The 20,347-nt window shown below is 39.0% G+C and overlaps 1 protein-coding gene across 1 annotated transcript; it reads right to left on the reverse strand.

Moving 5' to 3' along the window:
• Nucleotides 1-590: 590 nt before the first annotated feature.
• slc17a5 (solute carrier family 17 member 5) lies at nucleotides 591-13,068 on the reverse strand. The gene is made up of 10 exons (XM_088351667.1): nucleotides 12,882-13,068; nucleotides 10,561-10,757; nucleotides 9,309-9,542; nucleotides 8,159-8,246; nucleotides 7,986-8,072; nucleotides 7,785-7,903; nucleotides 6,776-6,937; nucleotides 4,666-4,946; nucleotides 3,186-3,276; nucleotides 591-3,114 (listed from the first exon to the last, which is right to left on the reverse strand). Exons 1-10 carry the CDS (start codon nucleotides 12,967-12,969, stop codon nucleotides 2,983-2,985), a joined length of 1,479 nt encoding a protein of 492 aa, XP_088207793.1. The 5' UTR covers nucleotides 12,970-13,068; the 3' UTR covers nucleotides 591-2,982.
• Nucleotides 13,069-20,347: the final 7,279 nt, after the last annotated feature.

Consider the following 20,347-nt stretch of genomic DNA (forward strand, 5'->3'; position numbering starts at 1 on the left):
AACGTGCAAACTCCACACAGGAAGGTTTGATCCCATGACCTCAGAACTGTGCCGCACATGCGCTAACCACTGCTCAGCCGTGTTGCCCTTCATCAAACAAGTCGATTCAAAAATTCTTTACATCCTCATTTATTAGGTTTCAGGTATCCTACTATTTTTACATGTTTTGTCAAAGGGACAGTGTGTAATTTTAACCACTAGAAGGTGCTAAATAAGTCATTAAAAACAATATTTTTTCTAAAGCAAAAATACATGAGTTAGCATATTAACATGCATTTTTAAGTACCGTATTTTCTGCACTATAAGGCGCACCGTGTTATAAGGCGCACCTTCAATGAATGATGTATTTTAAAACTTTTTCCATACATAAGGCGCACGGCATTATAAGGCGCTACAGTAGAGGCAGTAGTTACGTTATGCAACCATTAGATGGTGCTGCGCTAAAGGGAATGTCAACAAATCAGTCAGATAGGTTAGTCAAACTTTATTAATAGATAACAAACAAGCTTTCCACAACTCCATTCACTCCCAAAATGAATAAACAGCTGTTTTATTATTTTCTCTGAGGTTAAGCATTTTCGTGACAAATCTTTAAAGAGCAAGGCATAACATTTTACTTTTCCTCCATTTAGTCAACACGCAAAAAAACGTCAGATACTGTTATGGTAAATTGAACGTTAGTGCAATCGCAATATAGTGACACTCTTAATGTGCAAAAACAATAACAAGTGCAAAACAATAACAATAAAGCAATAACATAATAACTGTTAAATGTAAAACGTAAACAGCTCATCCTCATGCATCCTCCACTTCCGCACCATCGATTCATTAATGTTAAACTCTCTTGCTGCTGCTCTATTTCAGTGTTCTACTGCGTGACTGATCGCCTTGAGTTTAAACTCTGTGTTGTAAGCGTGTCTCTTAATAGGATCTATTTCAGGGTCTTTAAACAAACGCACAAATAAAAGAGAATCGTTGTTTAATATTTCCCAGTATGCACAGCGCACTACTACTTCTACGCAAAAAATGGAGTCGGTGGCTGCATACCGTAAGTTGCGAGACCTGTCGCGGCTCAATATTGATCCATATAAAAGGCGCACCGGATTGAGCTTAAAAAAAAAACAAAACAAAACAGATTTTAGGTGCGCCTTATAGTGCGGAAAATACGGTACCCGTAAGGCAAGAAATTTGCGTTTATTTTGCATAACATAATTGTCCGACATCTATCCCTCCATCTCTACAGCTACACAAAAAAATAGAAAAAAATGTCCTGCGACACTGGGCTAAAGAATGAGAAGTAAAATAGTGCAGTTTGGTCACTTTGACCCTCCGTAGTTTGTATTATTTCTTGTGCTTTTTAACGCATTTTGGGTTGTACGACAAAAAATACACATTAACAAACATTTGCACAGAACTCCCTTATAATTTCCTTTTTATTCATGGACATTCATTCTCATTTGAAGAAATATGAAAACGTTGGAATGCAGATCAAAGTGTGACGTAGGTTTAAAGCTTTAATAAGGCACATGTGGAATTTTGCTTTTTGACTTAGAAATTATATCTCAAAAAACATGAAACAAGACTCTTGTTGCTTCTAATACGAAGTACTTTAAACAAGTATCGGTATTGATTCCTCCACAAAATACAAGCTGTATATTTTACAGTTAGTGATCCCTTTCATTTCCGTTATACTGCAACTGAGAAGTATAAAAATGGTGCAACTTAGTATCACATTTTGAATAAAAACAAAGATACTTTTAAAAAGGAAACAGAACATCAAAAGCGACTAACAAAATCAAACAGGAAGCATCAGTGCAAAAGACGCAAGCTGATTTTTATCAGCTTGTGCTTTTTGCACCTCACTGTTATTGTGAAAGGGCCTAAAAACACATTGTCAATTGGTAAACTACATTTTGGGTCTACGGGAGTTGACTGGCTAGCCGAGAAGCACACTTAGTGCTGTATTTGTTAAAACTAGCAGCTGTCTTTTAAGTACTTAAACAACAAAGTTTTTTTTAGCAGTAGTGCATTTTTCAACGTTTGACTTTAAAGTGGAGAGGGTGATTTGAGGTATCCTTAAAAAGTTTAACATTTTCTCTGTTCACCCTTTTTTGTGTTTGGGTTGCCATCGACCAGATTCCTTATTTTAATCGCATACAAAAAAAACACATTTGTTAATTTTATCAAGCCTTCTTGACTTTATCACCAATGTCTATTTAAACAAAATAAAGAAAAAAATATGAATATACATTATTAAATGCTTTAGTTGAAATTTTTACATTTGTATTGTTAGTCAGTTTCGACCCAGCTATAAAAATAAAAGATTTTTCAACACTAGTTTCAGCCAAAACAGAAATAATACATGGACCGGACATATTACTTTTAAAGTAAAATTTCTGCACAATTTTTTTTTTGTAATGTTCCAATGCTGAAAAGAGGATCTTTAGCCTTGTTCTTGAACTAACAACAAATATCTATGTGTTGAAACTGACCCCAACACGATAGATGTAATAATAATTAATAATATTAAAATAAAAAATTGCCGATGTTTTTTAACAGCCGTAATTAGTAGGTAACAAAACACTCTTTGATTGATTTATAAAGTGATTTTGAGGTTTGTTTTTAACATCTTTCAAAATAGGAATTGAGTGGTGTACTGGCAGAGAAAAGGCCCAGAGACCCACAACAAAAATAGAAAAATCTTTAATAACGGATAAAGAAGCCTAACAAGGTAACCAAAAACTGAGGGGAAAAAATGGCGCATTGTGAACGAGCTGACTATGGCTTGCAATCAATCATGACTCTACGCCAGATGGCGTCAGAGTTAAAAAGCTCAAAATTCCGTATAGCTCCCTTAACTTGCAACATTATACTATTTTCCATTTTTAACTATTGCACTTGTGCCTGGAATGTATCTTCAATACCAATAGGATTTCACTGTTCAACTCCTTGAGCATTAAATCCCCAAAGCATCTTTTAGTGTCAGTCCTGAGTGTTGAAGGAGACGGCCCAAGCCTGTACATTGCCTTGCCCGAAGATGCTGTAAAAGGTGGCTCCAAAAACATTGATGGCGGCTGCAATGTAAAAGACCAACTGCCATTCTTTAATTGTGTTCTGAAACAACAAACACAATATGAACTTGACATTTTCATCACCCCCAAAACAAAACCAGGGACATAACTTACATTTACAGTCAAGCTTCTTGCGATGACTGGTGCTACCATACCAGGAATGGTTGCGAAGGAATTGGTGATGCCCAGCAGGATGCCAGCGTACCTGCCAAAACCAGACGTACAATGTTTGTTCCGGTCTACTTGCACATAAACCAGGGGTGTCAATCTAATAGCTTGGGGACCAGATGAGGCCCACCAATATATGAAAAAATAGATGCATCACGTCAAACAACAACCGGCAGTTTCAAAAGTGTCCACCTTGATGTCGCCAAAGCTAGTCACCACCATTTATTAACCAGAGAACATTTGATGTTATTTACTTAGAAGACATTGAAAGAAATAGCAGAAACAAAATACTTTTAAAGCATTTTTGTATCATTAAAGTAATAATTTGCTTTGGCAAATGTAGAATTCATGCCCGTTATTTCACACCAAAGAAAAAAAACGTTAAGTTTGTTTACACATGTTGAGCATGGCAAAACCCAGATACTGTAATATGTTTATCGCAGTTAATTGGGACAAAAAACCCCCGGCAATATCTGAAAATCCACTGAGAATGCAGCTATTTGACCATTGAAGGAAATATTACTTTAAGACGTTTCGGTTTTGCTCTGGTTTTTTTTTTTCAAAGTAAATATATTTTACTATCTCTATAAACTGCCTTTTGTTCAATACATTTGAGAAGTTTTTTCCTGATTTGGGTTGTAGCTTGTAATGAGGTTGGGATGGTGGGTCCTCATGTCAAACCAGGTGAGAACCCCTGATTTAAATTATTTGTACCTACATGAATGTGTGCCCTTTTTGTGACTTTCGAGTTTGCATGCGTTTCTAAGAATTAAATTAAAGAGAGAGCAATAGCTGACCACTAGATGTCACTGTATTGTGTATTGGACCAGCCTTTTATAAAGAAACAAACAAGCAAAAATAAAAATTGAAAAGACAAAACTGGAAAATGAACAAAGAAGGCAAAAGAAATAAAGACAAAGGGTGAAAATACAGAAAAATAAAGAAAAAGGAGAATAAGAAAAAAGAACTAAGAGAAAAAAGCTAAGAAAAAGTGGTATGTCAGCTCCCCCTACGTGAGGCTAACAATATGTAAAACTAATGCAAATTCCTCCACTTACTAAGAATTTTAAAAATGCATTTAATAAATATTGTTTTTTTAATGAATGAGAGGCACTAAATAATACACACTGTCCCTTTACCAAGAGGGGAAATTTTTCAATTATGATGCTTTTTTTTTTTTACAAATGCAGTTGAAGGTAAAAAAAAAATACTGAGGAAAAACTACCCTAAATAATAATTTTAAAACTCAATCTTACATCCCTGAATCATAACTTAATTGTGTGCCTCCTAAGGATCCCTAGCCATTCAACTAAGGCTGTTCTTAAGCCATTCGTTTACTAGTCCGGCCCCCTTAAAAAATGCTTTTTCTACCATGTGTCCCCTGAGCTAAAATGAGTTTGAGACCCCTGAAATAAGGAGTACTTACGAAGGTGCGATGTCGAGGTGGTTGATGTTGAAGCCGGACGCCGACAGGCCGCCCAACGAAGAGGAAATGGTGAGAAATGTCAACGCCAGCGTGAAGTCGCAACCCGTGTAACCGGCCGCCAACAGGAATACTGCCGGTCCGATCATGCCCACAAGGGAAAAGCATTTGCGGACCGAGACGGTGGAATAACGGCGCTTTTCCCGCAAGTAGTCAGCTAGCTGGCCGCTTAGCACGGCCATCAGAGCGCAGCCCAAGTAAGGTAGGGCAGACAGCAAGCCGTTCTGATCAAAAGAGAATGGCAGGTTAGCTCCTCATATGACAATAAATAGAAAAACTATAAGGCTGCAGGATTTGGAGGGAAAAAACAATTGCAATATAAATGCAATTTTCAAAGGAAAATGCATTTTCTCAGCTAGTTTTTGTAAGTACTTAACCCTTGGATGCATGACCTACCAGTACATACACTCTTCCATGAGAAGGGTCAACAATTAGTGGGGGGAAAAAATAAATACTGATGGCATCATGTAATTCACATGTGTTATGAGGAATACCTGGAATATGATATTACATTTTTTATTTATTTTCAAAGATTATGAAGAATAAAAACCCAGTTATGCAAGGGTTATTACTGGTGACAGGGCCGACAGACTGTTGAGACGCAAAGACGTGTGTATGATGTCACCAGTTCTTCCCAATGGCCAATTCTGGAAACGCCTAGACATATCCCTAGAAAAATATGCCAAATACTTACTGTTTGTATCACATATATATATATATATATATATATATATATATATATATATATATATATATATATATATAAAATTACTTTACAGACTGTGATCAAATTTGAGCAGGGACGAGGTAAGGCTTCATGCATTTGTCACAGCGGTTTTCCAGCTAAATTGCCCAGTTATCTTGCATGTGATTGCAAAATAAAATTCAGGCAAGAATAATAGCCTCCTATTTCTGTGTGTTACAACTTACATTGTTCAATTTTAGCAGCCCTTACAGGGATTATTTCAGTTGGAGAAAAAAACTCAGAGTGGGACCTTTCAAAAGAAACCAAAAACTTCGAGATACAACAAACAGTTCAACAACATTCTATTTACTTTGGGTGTGACTTGGATTTAAATTTTGGATGAATTTTACAGGATCATTAAGATGTTAAATTTAAGTAAACAGCTGCCTGTTCTGGAGAGCTTTGTTAGTGTTGCCGTCTATAAATCCTTGAAAAAAAAACTTGCAATGTTATGATTACACAACCGCACAACTTCGCATAGCAATGCCGGTTAGATTTCGGTTAATCTTGCAGCCCTGCCAACTACCAAAAATTTCGGACGACAAGCTTCTCCTGATTACATTTTAAACACAGAGACTTTCACTACAGTGAGGCTTATTCTTATTTAAGTATGCAAAGCAACAGTGGACCAATAGAATGAATGAGTAGTTCACAGAAATCCAATCAAATTAACCTATTTTCTGGCCTATAAAAACCCTTAACTGCCCAGAAATTTAAAAGTGCGCCTTATACACAGGATACAATAGATAACATTGAATATACATAGAGGTGAGCGTTACTACATGAGGTTTTATGGTATACTAACCGTAATTTCTGGACTCCAAGTCTCAGTTGTTTTTATTTATAGTTTGGCCGGGGGTCTGACTTCTACTCCGGTGAGACGTAAAGTATATGTGAAAGTGTTAACAAATTATTGTGTCATTGAGTCTCCGTTCTTTTATTACCGGTAATCTTTCTGTAGGTCTGTGCTTAGCACATTCGCCTAACACGCGGAAGGTCCCCGGTTTGACCACAACTGGAAAAATATATTGGCCTGAAGATGGATGGGCGCCACCAGGCTGTAATTGCCCAAGAAACACCACAGGAATTGGTTCCCCTACAACCCTTGTGGTTAAGGTCCCAACCATTCAACCATATACCACTTCACATGTTATTTTCACACTAAAGAACAAGGGGGGAGGGGTGGCTGGGTTTCTGGGCCTGGGTTGATAATTTTAATCTTGACGGCGATGCAAAAGCAGGAAAAATAGATCTAGAAAGGATTTCAACAAATTGACTTCTATGAGAGAATTTTGTCTGTGTCCCCACCTGCTGTATGCTGAAGCCAAGTACATCGTTCATGTAGGTGGGCAGCAGGGTGAGAAGGGTGTAGAATGTCCAATTGTATGAGAAGTGAGCAACCACGATGGCCAGCAGCGGTCGTGACGTCACAATGGCCCGCCAGGGGATTTGTCTGCCAACCGGCGACAGCTGGAAACAATAATAAAGCATGAAACAAAAATGTATATCATATCAATGAATGGCAAATAGCAGTGACAAGTTTGTGCATCGTGGATAAACTTCTACAGTATAATATTCAGATTTTTTAGGTATAAATGCATCTGTCAAATTTTAGATAACAAATGCATTTGTAATGTCTTTCTAAAAATGATACTTTCTGAATTTAAAGTTTGTTTGACCTAATTTTGTTTTTACATTGTTTCCTAATGTGTTGGTAGTAACATGAAAATAATCAATATATTCAACTTTTAGTTGCTAAATAACTTAAAAATTAAGATTTACAGGGTTTTCCACTTAATCTGTGGCAAAATTCAAACACTTTTTTAAGAATGGAATAGAATATACCTTTATTGTCATTGTTACAAAATGGGTTAACATATTGTGACAACGAAATTGGGCATTACACTCCAGTTTCACACATTCACAGTGAGGTAAAAAACCCAAGAAGATAAAGGAACAGAGAAGATAAGGTTATAAAACAAGGAGGATAAGGTTGTAGTTATAATTTACACAAAATTTACTCAAGAAATGTCGGCATATAGGATGTTACCTACAGTTTGGTATCATAGGGTTTGTGCAATATGCATTTGGTGCAAAAATAGTCATCATAGTGCAAAAAATGGTCAACATATGCATTTGGTGCAAAAAAAGGTCAACATTGTGCAAGGTGAGCAGTAACAAAATGCAGTCAAGTCCTTGATGATGTTTTCTGCTCAACTAGTTGTGTTGTGTCCTAACTGTTCATTTTGCATTACAAGACAATGCAATGCCTCAGTCTAACTTAGCTTTTTGTGTGTGACAAAAGACAGCAATTCACCTCTTTCTTGAGCGAGCCCGTGATGTAGACTCTCTCCTGCTCCGAGATCCATGGGTGAGTGTTTGGACCGTCAAACGCCAGGAATGCCCACAGTAAAAACCACAACAGACCCACTGCACCTTTGAGTGCAAAACGAACATAGAGTCTGGATTAAAAAGTACAAACAGCATCCTGTTAAATGTATTTTATCAGTGCTGTTACCAAAGATGTAGAAAACGTAGGTCCAGTCTAGGTAGAAGCAAATTTCTCCGGACAGGGGGAGCGACACCACAGTGCCAATCTGGGCTCCTACCAGACACATACAAGCAAAAAAGCCCTCATATAAGGATCAATCATGATATGCTGACACGCCATCAGATGGACATGTGTCTCACCAATATAGGAGATCGTGAGAAGACGGCTTCTCTCCAGGGGTGGGGCCCACAATGCCCACATACTGTACATAGCGGGGAAAGTCATTCCCTAAAAAGATACAATGCGTCAAATTTATTAAAAGGTATTACACCAAGCTGTTTTTTTAATCAGGCACATAACATGTAGTGTTCCACCCAACAATTATGCAAATGTTTTGCAAAATATTCCACACGCCAAGGGACTCGAGAAATAAGTCTCAAAGGTGACGGTACATAACACCTTCATAATGACAAATCCCATTTACACAACGAATGGGGCCAACTCTGAAACAGACAGCGATTGAATACTCATTTCTGTTTGGAGGTTGGCGATTTAGGCTTTTAATTTGTGTTTTTTGTCATGTGCTTCTCCGTTGTTATCCGTTTTTGCCAGCTAGCTCCCCTGTTTTGTCTGCTACTGGTTGGCTCCCCACCATGAAATGAAATGATCTGCATTTATATAGCGCTTTTCAAGTCAATGACTTCCCAAAGCGCTTTACATTGTGCTTCACATTTCCCAATAGCGGCCGTGATCTCTGCCATGTAAGGCGCTAACCTGCTTATTGGGGGTAATTGGGGGTTCAATGTCTTACCCAAGGACACTTCGACATGTAACACGGACAAGCCGGGATTCGAACTGGGATCCCTTATTCTAAAAATGTGTTCTTTGGCTGTCTAGCCTGGCATAAATGCTGGTTTTGCCGTGTCCCTTGGTTTATTCCCGACAGGCTTTGCATTGATCGCCGTTGCCATTGCCGCTTTTCTTTGTTGGTTCCAGGCTAGCCTGGCTTTTTTGGTCGGCTAGCTTCACGTTTTTTTCAACTGTGGCTGCAGCCGCCTTCCGTTGATCGGTCCGGGTTAGCCCCCCGTTGGCGACTCTCTGAGTGATATTCAAAATGCATTTTGGAAAATTATTGGGTTTTCCGATGGAATAAATACATATTTTATACAAAAAACATTTACAATTTCCTCATAGTTTGAATGTTTAAGGATTTGAGATGACCTTCAATACAATTTATGATTTTTTTTTCCCAATTTACTTTAACATTTGGCATTTTGACCAATACCAAAAAAACTCTCGTTAATGTTTTTGCCAATTGGACTCTCCAAGGTTTCCACGCTTCTGACATACCTCCCCAATACCTTCCAGGACTCTGACAGCGATGAGGTAGCTGGCGCCCAAGTCCGCCGCAAGGGGTGTGAGGAGCGTAAACACAACGGTCCCCAGGATGCCCAAACCCAACAGCCATTTGGCCCCCAGGCGGCCCGCCAGGTAACCCCCAGGGATCTGGGTTAGGATGTAACCGTAAAAGAACGAGCCCAGGATCCAGCCTTGTGTCTCAGAACCCCAGTTGTATACGCTGGCCTGTGACAAAAGAGATGAATCAGTTGAAGAAAAACAATTTAATCTTGGAAAAGTGTTTTTTCTTTATTATGAGGAAATGTTTAATGGGATTTATAAAGACAAGATTTCTGTGAATGGTCAATGTATTTAAAAAAAGACGCGAGTAATTTGTGGCATTGAAAAATTGAGACTAAATACATCTGGGGAAAAAAAATGTTACTAGGAGTGTTAACGTATTGTTGCTTGGTTTGTCTTTATGGTTGGCTTTTGCATTTTTTTGGAAAGCAAACACAGGAATAAACAATGTTTCATATGATAAATATTTGAGTATTGTTTAAGGGAAAAAAAGGTTTACTAACTTAAAGTATGAATGTAAACTTTGAATTAAAAAATCTATAGTGTCCTGAAATATTCCATGTTGTCTTTCTTTTATAGTTTTTTACTCGTCAAAAAGTTTTCTAACGAAAGCTTTGTTCTCCTACTATCATGGTTTTGTTTAGTTACAGCAAGGGTGAGCAACTATTTTCAACCTGAAAGCTACTTTTTGTTACAAATTAGTGTGAAAGGTACAGAGTTTTATATGCATTTCTAAAATAGCAACTTAGGTTATTACTATGTTGTTAACATGTTATTGCAAGAATGAACCTTTAACTAGAACAACACAATGACCAAGCACTGGTGAGCTATTTCCAGAACAGGTCTGTGGGCACCTCAGCTGTACTTAAGGGGCACCACATTGGATACTCCTCCTCTAATGCCCGTCATCTGTTACACGGGTGGTCTAGTGATAATGTGCCCTCTCATTGCCACTGCTCGGGTTTGATTCCCGTTGCATACACTGTTATGCGATTTGGGTTAGCGACCCATACTAACGGAAACTTTTACTGTAGTCTCTCAATTTCATGCGCTTTATGGACGAAAAAATATGACAAAAAGAAACTTTTTGCGGTGTGCGCTTAACAATCCGGGGTGCCTTATAGCGCACAAAGGTTTTTTGAATGGTACCCTTACAAGCCGCAAATCAAAAGCAGCAACTCACAGTGTGGTTGTGTTTTGGCCGAGCGGGGCTGGGATGGGCAGGACACACAGAACTGCTGTGATTGTGAAGCGTGGAGTGGGTGTTGTTGAGCATGTCAACCATAGCCACGCTCAGGTTCACACGCAGGGCATACGCCACAAAAAAGCCGAAGGAGGAGAGAAGAGCCAGAGCATAGCGCGCAGAGCAACATGCTGGAGCTGTAAAACAGAAAAATGCATATATAAAAACATTGCATAAGCAAATCTTCACCCGTCAGGTACAGCCAGTGTTGGGAGTAATGGGTTCCTGGAGCGCAATTACTCTTCTTGGTAACAAGTACGGTAACGCGCCGTAACAACATGGTATTTTACTTCACTACTTTTTAAAATCAAATACTCAATTGAAGAGTAGGGCTGCAGGATTAATCAAAATCCGATCGACATTGTGATGTTACGTAGTGCGGTTGTGTAATCGTATGACACCTTGTTTTCTTTTAAGGATTTATAGACAGCAACCCGAACAAAGGTCCCCAGATTGAGGTCATCTCAAATCCTTCAACATTCAAACTATGAGGAAATTGTAAATGTTTTTTGGATAAAATATGTATTCATTCCATCAAAAAAACAATAATTTTCCAAAATGCATTTTGAATATCACGCAGAGAGTCGCCAACGGGGGGCTAACCAGGACCGGATTAACAGAAGGCGGCTGCAGCCACAGTTGAAAAAACGTGAAGCTGCTTGAAACGAAGCCCTACTTACAACTAGAAAATAAAATACTACAATCAGGGCGTTAGTTTATATGCGCATACTGGATTTGGTTGTGTCACCATAAGCAAATGGAAGTCAGCGCGTTAAATTAATGGATCAACAAAATCAATAGGGCAAATGCAAGAATATAATTTAGTGCAGGGGGTGGATTCACATTATGTATAGAGAGAATTTTCATTTAAGCATTTGTGCAATTTAGGAATATATATACCTCCTTCATTCATGTTCTTTTAGCGCATGAATAAATACCATATTCATAATTGCTATCCAACTAAATGGTGGGACTTATTTTGAATAGTGACATGATCAGAAAACACGTGACTTAAACAACTCTGAGGAAAAGCGGAACACCACCACACCGAAAATGGCGTCAGTTTTGCAGGGGCACGCCGCCGTTGGCGTTTTGACCGTCGGTAACGGCGGAAAAAAATAATCATATTACCCCGTTACTGAAAAAAAATAACTTATAAATAACACTGTTATTCACAACACTGGTACATTGTCTGTTATGACAAATTATACATTCTGATATGATATATTAAATATTAGAAAGCACGGCGGCGCAGTGGTTCGCGTGTAAGCGGCACAGTTCTGAGGTCGTGAGATCAAATCTTCCTGTGTGGAGTTTGCATGTTCTCCCCGTGCTTGCGTGGGTTTCCTCCGGGCACTCCGGTTTCCTCCCACATTCCAAAAACATGCATGTCAGGTTAATCGGCCGGTCCAAATTGTCCCTAGGTATAAATGAGCAAGTGAGTTGTCTGTCTCTGTGTGCCTTACGACTGGCTGGCAACGAGTTCAGGGTGTCCCCTGCCCACTGCCTGCAGATAGCTGGGATGGGCTCCAGCACCCCCGCGACCCTACTGAGGATAAGCGGTGCTGATAATGGATGGATGTTAAATATTGTATGATACGATACATTGACTTTAATGATAAGTTACTATATATTCTAATGTTGATGTTGACTGTATTGTCTGTTGATGACTTTGCAACATTCATTGCAGCCTGGTCAGCCTCGTCATCTTGAAACTCCTTTTCAAGATTTCTCAATATACCTCATGCTTAGGTTTAGGGGGTTTTGCCTGGGTGTTGTGGAGGTTTGAGATCAGGGGATGTTATAATGGTGGTCGTGCACCCATTTGAGACTTTTTGCGATTAAGGACTAGAGTCCTATAGATAAATATGAATTGTCTAGACTGGACATGTCACTCCAGGATAAAAAAAAAAATAGTTTTTTTGTATGTCGAGATAAACGAGTACAAATACTTACAGGGTGATGTTTGGGGACAAGTCTAACTTGTTAATGCATCAGAACAATAATGCAAAAACAAAAGAAAAAGTACGATTAAAAAAAGTAGTTCAATAACAATTAGCAGCAACACAAGCGTCAGTCACTAGTCTCTACGAGCATTTATAGCAGTACTCTTGGCTGGAAACCATTTTCCCCTGGCATTCACCATATGTTTCCTTCCAAATTGTGCGGAGTCAACAAGCAGACTTCGTTAAACAATACATGTCAGCTGACTAGCTATGGCGCGCCTAAGCTAGCAACAAACCGTCCCGCCGTCCACTTACCCGGTTGGATTTTTTCCTTGGAACCGCGGCGAAGAAGAGGCTCTTGCTGCTGCTCATCGCACTCTATGTCCGAGTCACACGACTCCATTTCGGTTAATTTGTGGCAGACATCTTGGCGGCGAGTGACTCGCTAACCAGCGGCACAATTTAACCAGTGACCCACTCACCCGCACAAACAGGAAGTGGATGCGAGAAAGGCCACACCCCTTTTGATGACGCCAGGAACAAATACGGTTATGTTAAAAAGAGTCTTTGGAGCTATTTCGCCTGGTATTTGAATTTTAATCAAATATCTGATTGGTATGGGATCCAAAAAATGTGTAGTCCAAATATGGACAATAGTACAATAATGGGGAATATCAACTTAACAAGTGTTGTGCCTAAATTCGACTCTCCGGCAAAATCTGACTCTCCTTTGTGTAAAATATTTTTCTCAGCGCTGCGTTTCCGACAAAACGTTTATCGCTATCGTAGTCTGTTTAATGTCCTTATTAGGGAATAGTCAAGTCAAGTCAAGTTTCACCATATTTAACACAATAGTGATTAGAAAAAAGGCGACCGAGTTTAAGACTGAAGGAGTTTATACATTTGACTATAAAGGATTTTATATGATTGAATACTAGTTAAATTTATTGAGTTTAATGCTGTAGTTATTTACTGACTGTGCCTTTATTCAATGAGCAGTGAAAGCAGGCACGAGTGGTGGAAGACGTTGTTTACAGAATGGGACGTACTTCTGATAAGATAATCAGCACATCCAGACTGAGGACTGCAGTCGTTGGTTTTAGAACAAGGCCCTGATGACGTAGAAACGCTCGGTGTTGTTTTGAGTATTCCAGACATCGCGACGCACAGTGGGGGGGCTTCCTTGGCACGCGCATGGGAGGAGTCGGCACGCCATTGTGCGAGGGAAGATGGCCAATAGGAGAGAACTAAAGGACTTCAGAAGAGGGCTTCCCAGATACTCCAACGACACTAATTCAGCCGTTTTCGATGGAGTACACTTAGTTAAATTGTTAATGAGATTAAATCTGCCCCCGTGTGGAAATGTCAGCTTTCCTGTTCATCTATTCTGTCAAGAAACGAGCGCGCATAAATTGTTGGGTGAATGTAGGCTGTGTTAGGTCAATGGAGTCAGATAACTAATTTGAACAGTTTGGTAAACGGTACATTCTGATATTTAATTCCCAACAAGACGTATGCAAACGTCACCAACACCGGAGGCGACCCAATGTGGGTAAACACTATATTATCCACGATCGCAACTAGTTGTACACGAATGGTAAATGGTCTGCATTTATATAGCGCTTTTCAAGTCAATGAAGACCTCCCAAAGCGCTTTACAATGTGTGTTGGAGAAATTGGAGGTTCGATAATCGAGAGAAAAGTCTTCTCATATGTGGATAAGGAAAATGGACAGGAGCCAGCCTCTTCGGAGGGAGATACAACTTTATTGATGCGCCAATGAAGATCTCACAGAGCTGGGAACATGACAGTGTTTTCAAAGCTGGTAGCGACGATTAAGCTTCGATTACACCCCAAAAGGCGGTCCTGTATCACGTATCAAGTACAGAGCGTCCCGTCCCTTGCACGCTATCTTCAAGGAAACTTAATGTCTGCCAAGAGTATCTTCAAGGATGTTTACCCGACCTTTTCCCACAACTGTAAGCAAGTCTTTCTAAATTTCTACATGTATGCAAATCTATTCTACAAATGCAAGTGTATTTACCACAACATATCCCCCCTTTGGGAGTTTATACTCCCACTTTGAATGGAAATTAAAATTGAAAATCAATACAGAGTAGTGGCAAAGTATTACAAATCAATAATATCAATACACGGACAGAGTTTACGCAAATCGAAAATAAAATAAAATTCTGGCGGTCAGCCTGCTGTGATCATTCTAACTTTCATTGTTCATGTCTCATTTACAAAAACCCCCAACACTCCAAACATCTGACCCATGCACTAACCCCCCCCTTCATTTATCTTTATCCGTACATACTGGATTATACACGTGGACCGTCGACGGTTGATCGGTACGTGATAAAGGTAAATGAATAAATGAACTGATAAGTGAGTGATTTTGGTAACAGTCGTCGATACATTTCAAGATGAGTGCATGACTGGATAGTGATACAGCATACACATCGGCCTTTGGCCTGACCCCCGCGAACATTTTGAAGACCATGCAATGTCGTATTCGTCAACGGGTGTCGTGAAGTCAGATGTTGGAGTGAGTGTTCATCCCAGCAGGCATCACGCGCAGTTTCCATGCAGCCAAAAACCCGGAAGCGACGATGCATCCTGACCATCCCAGACAGCAGCCTGTTCCCCGGCAGTGTGACATACCAACAAAAGAATCACAATCAGAAACCAATATATTTGTTGCTGTTATTCCTAGTGCTATACAGTGTGTTGCGTGTTTAACAATAGTGCTAATTGATATCGTATTCAGTCCAGACCATCATATGTGTCTCTTTCCGCAGATGCTCCATTTTTTATTATAATGTAGACTGACTATTAACGTTGCCAGATAAAATTCAAGGCGTTGAATTTAGTTGAGTCATCTGTTCTTCCTCACTAAGGAATAGGCTTGGATATTTAACCACTAACTGTGCTCATTGAGCTTCTGCCACCCTAGTATTAGCCACTACTGTCATTTGTTCTCCAAAAGTCTTAAGAATTCCTCTTTTAAGAATAGGTATGGCACAGAAACACAACAAACACATAATTATTACGACAGTTAGTACAAAAATTTCCCCCTTCGCTAACAGACTACCCCAGTACCCAAATGTAGACGAGAACCAATCAAAAGAGATACTGTTCTTTTCAGTATTTACTGTCACTTCATTGCTCAACTCACGAATCTTTGACAGTGCTTTTGTGAAGCTTCCTGCTTCGGATGTATTTAAAGGTATATACATACAGCCTTCCTCCTTTATCATATGACACACGCCTCCTTTACTGGCTAAGAGAAAATCGAGGGCCTGACGATTCTGCCAGGCCATCCTAGATGTCTCATGTAACTGTTCTCCTATTGCACTAAAGGCCTCGTTAGTGTAATTAATAAAATGTTGCTGGTTGTAATAAATGTAATTAATCCATTCTGCGTTCTTATTCGGAGTTATCCAGATAAATATCGATTCTAATCCAGACTTAATTTCATTCCTAGCTTTAAATTCTTCTGGAATTCCTCTCGGTTGTCCGATGACATCTAGATATACTCGTCCATCCGGAAGATATGCTCTCTTAACTCCGGCCAATTGTCAACAAAAATATTTCATTTAATTACTTTTTCCCCTTTTCATTTCTTCCTTTTCTCACTTGTATGTCCCTCTCTTCTCTTTTCCTCAACGCCTACTTTCTTTTCCCCTTTTTACCTTCTTATCTTACTTGTATGTCCCTCTCTTCCTTAATGTCTACTTTCTTTTCCCCTTTCTACCTTCTTATCTTACTTGTATGTCCCTCTCTTCCTTAATGTCTACTTTCTTTTCCCCTTCTTACTTTCTTTTACTAACTTTTATCTTTCTGTATTTGTAACTTCCTTACTTGCTCTGCCAACAATCCATCTCCTACATAACTTTCCCTTCTTCTACGCCTTCTAACACTTTAGCCCATGGAAAATTGACATATAACCATCTCACTTATTTATTTATTTATTTATTTATTTATTTATTTATTTTTCTTTCCAAACCAATTCAATCTACTATCTTAGCTTCACCTACTTAATGTGAAAATGACGTGCATTGATCTACAATGATTCATCTTACTCCTTTTTATTCGACTCAATGAATTTTTCCTCCATATTCAATGAAAAGAAAGAATTTACTCACGCTATTCCACTACTTTCGTATAACAATGCTTTTCATTCTCAAATTACTCCATTCCAATTCACTCAATTGGATTTTTCCTCGTCTTCACATTCCTTAATTTTCCAATTTTGAACTGAAAACCGGAACTCTTTTTGTTATCATTCTATCCTTTCTTGGTGTTATTCTGGCATTAACATAATCTAAAGCACCTAAAATAACCAAACATAATTTTTCTAGACTTTTCACCCCTAAATTCATCGTTTTCCAACTGAAAAAAACATTTATTTTTCTGGGAACTCCATAGGCTCTCGGACGTTATGTTGCACACCCTTAGCGTCAAAACGATTTCTAAAAAAAAAAAAAAACGAACGTTTTCGATTCCTAACGAGACGTGCTATCGGTTCTATCTAAAACAATACATTTTAAACCGTCTTCCTCTTTCAAAAAACGTTTTTCTCGTCTCAATGAGCACTGTATTGTTCCCTTTTTCCTTTTCCTTCGATATTTTTCTGTTAATCCTTTCAGTTACGTGGGCCGCTTAAACGCCAGCGCTGGACAACCATATAAGACAAGAAAGATAAGAATACAGGAAAGAATACAAACACTTACAACATTGAACAAACATAAAACATAAAACAAGACAGAGGGCCCACAAAAATTTAAGTTATTTAGTCAAATTAAGTCAGTGCACATTGAGGCCATGCGCCTACACAACTACCGAGTTAGGGTTATGGTTTTCCTCTCCTACACAATTTCCCGAATTTTACGTACTGGCCGTGCACTCATTTTTGGCTGTCGGCGTTGTAACCTCACTCTTCAGTGCTGTCGCCGTGGGTGTAGGTTTCTCTGGACTTAGGTGTGTCGGTACCCTTCTCGCCCGTATCGTCACATTAAGGCTTAGCCTATTATCCGTCACTTTAGTCTGTACTGTCGTTAACACATAAAAAAAGAACCTAAAAAGAAATCCGTCATTAAAAGCGCAATTAACCACCAGTCCATCGTCCCAAAAACAATGGTTCTAAGTCAAGGGTGGGCAAACTTTTGGCGTCACGAGCCTGGGGACACATCCAGTTTTTCTCATTTACAGTTTTGATGTTATATTTCATTATATTTATTTCATGTTTATCTATTTTGTGTATATGTATGAACCCCTACTGAACACCAGCATACCTTCAGGGCAATTGCAGTTGATTCAACAAGGTTCGTTTGTTTTCGGAACGGACTAATCCCGTTTCAATCCAATTGATTCAAATTGATAATGTGTTTCGATTTACAATAGTTTCATCATTCCATATTTACTGCTAGAACCAATTAAACGTATAAGTAGAGGTACAACTGTGTTATTGTAGTTGTGCACGTATGTAGTATTTCTGTCATGTCCAGCATGGTCGCCGTGGCGACCGTCTAATTTGCGAGTGTCCTTCTTAAGGGCTTGCCCGTTCTGAGTAAAAGCCTGTTTTATGAGTATTCCTAGTCTGAGTTCCTGTTTGCCTGTAGGCCAGTTGCTGTTTTGTTTTTTCCCTGAGCGTTGGACAATTTTGCTGAATAGAAGTAACTGGTCGTTAAGCGATTGAGTTCTGGTCCGCTCTGCACTTAACTCAACCATTCCTGCAGTAGTACCTTATAATATTTACAAAATAAGATTAAATAAGATTCTGTAATATTTTCGAAGTAGGTTGTAGTACACCTGAGGCTATATTTTTGCAGGATTTCTTTAGTAGCGCTAGTATTAATGCTGTTGTAGTTTTGTAGCAGTATTCTTGCAGAATTTCTGTAGTTGGTCTTTTTAGAATTATAGCCGTACCATATACTATGTCCCGGTTTTCAAGCTCTATATTCCGTTTTCTAGTAATTTCATAGAATTTCTGTAGTAGGATTTACATTATTGTAATACTTTACCATCCCATTTCTTGTTCTCCTTTGGTTTACTGCACATGAATGGCTGGATTAAACCCTAGAGGTTTAGTTCTGACCCAATTGTGGAAAAATGTGTTTGATAATGTTACTTCCGGCGCCGTCACGAATGGCAGCCACTCCAGCAGCTCCCGTGTTATTTTCGCTACTTTTGTGATTTATTTATTTGTTTATTTATTTTTGCTTACTTTATCAGTGCCTTGCAACACTTGGATTCCTTTCTATCCTATGGATATGGGTTTCAACTCGCAAAAATACGTACATTCAAGAAACCTACTTCTCGACCTGAAGAACTCTCGAGCCGGCACGGTCCCCCTTTTACCTAACGAGGTAAGGCGACCCTACCGGGGTTGCAGAGCCAGTGCTAAAGTAAAGGCTAAGCGGCTAGCGGCGAAGTGGCGATATAAGCCCACGGTACCGTCCATAATCACGGGGAATGTAAACTCCCTACCGAATAAGATCGACGAACGGACAGGCTGAAGAGATCTTTTCTTCCTCATGCCATGAGGCTCTTTAACTCCACCCGGCAGAGTAAAGGCCCACATTAAACAACACCACCTACATTGGACATTACCGAATCTTACTGCAATATGTATTCTGTGCAGCACTATTTAGTTACTCTATATAACATGTTAAAGTGGGCATTTGCACGTCACACTGGGTTTTTGTATATTGTATTCTTTTGGCTTTATTATTGTATTGTTCTCAGCTCAGGGATGCTGCTGGAAATGTGAATTTCCCTCAGGGGATGAATAAAGTATCTACCTATCTATCTATCTATCTATCTGATTAGTTCGTTCACCCCTGTGCTCAGCATCTTTTTCTATAATAAAATTGTATGTATTGCGTGGTACGTATCTTCTTATTCTAAAGCAAAACAACATGTTATGTCTATGTTTATTTGCCTTCAATTAGATATTGCGACTCCCTCCCGCCGTCACTTATGAGTGCTGAGGCTCATTTTGTCTGTCATTTTGTCTCAAATTATTGATTCAAAACCTGATGCAAGCCAAGTTATTTTGTGAAAATGTCAAAAATTCCTACAACTGAAGATACTTACGTATTTACTTTTAGCACAGGCGCTGGGCAATGGAGTAAAAGTGCGCATGTCCTGTTTATAGTTCCTAACACTTACCCAATCAAAACGTTTGAGTTTCTTTGCTACAGCTTCTGGATAAAACGTTCGTTCTCGGTTAAGGTTTTTTCCTGCGAGTTTTTATTAGAAATGTCTTCATAGTGAACCTAAATCGTTTAATTAGCTTTCTTATAAAGTATTTTTAGCAATTTACATCCAAAACAGGGACTGCTGGTGTGACTACGTGACTGTAAACTAGAGTTACTGGAGTTTTCCATAACATAACATGAGCATCACCTAGAGGCAGTGAAAAATAGTGCTTATGTGGGCACTGTGACTCTCCTATTCATCCTGTTAAGCACTTTTATTTCGGTTGCACTCCACAGTGCAAAGACATCTTGGGGTCAATTTATACACACTGTCCCTTTAAAAGATTTCGAGTGCATGTTTCTTATGAAACCATATTCTAAAAATTATATTTCACACATTTTCGTCATATCTCACGTTTTTTCTTTTTTCCTGTAATATTTTTGATTTTGGTACTTTCGAGCTTCCATACCTCAGGGCCAGTGAGCCCTTCATGAGGTAAAATGTCCTTATACTTTCCAAATCCTCAACCGTTTTGGCATGTTATACAGTAGTGTCACACTTAACCGGGCCGC

Source organism: Urocampus carinirostris, chromosome 13, assembly GCF_059441175.1.
Source record: "Urocampus carinirostris isolate Australia breed hairy pipefish chromosome 13, RoL_Ucar_1.0, whole genome shotgun sequence".
NCBI classification, from domain to species: Eukaryota; Metazoa; Chordata; class Actinopteri; order Syngnathiformes; family Syngnathidae; genus Urocampus; species Urocampus carinirostris.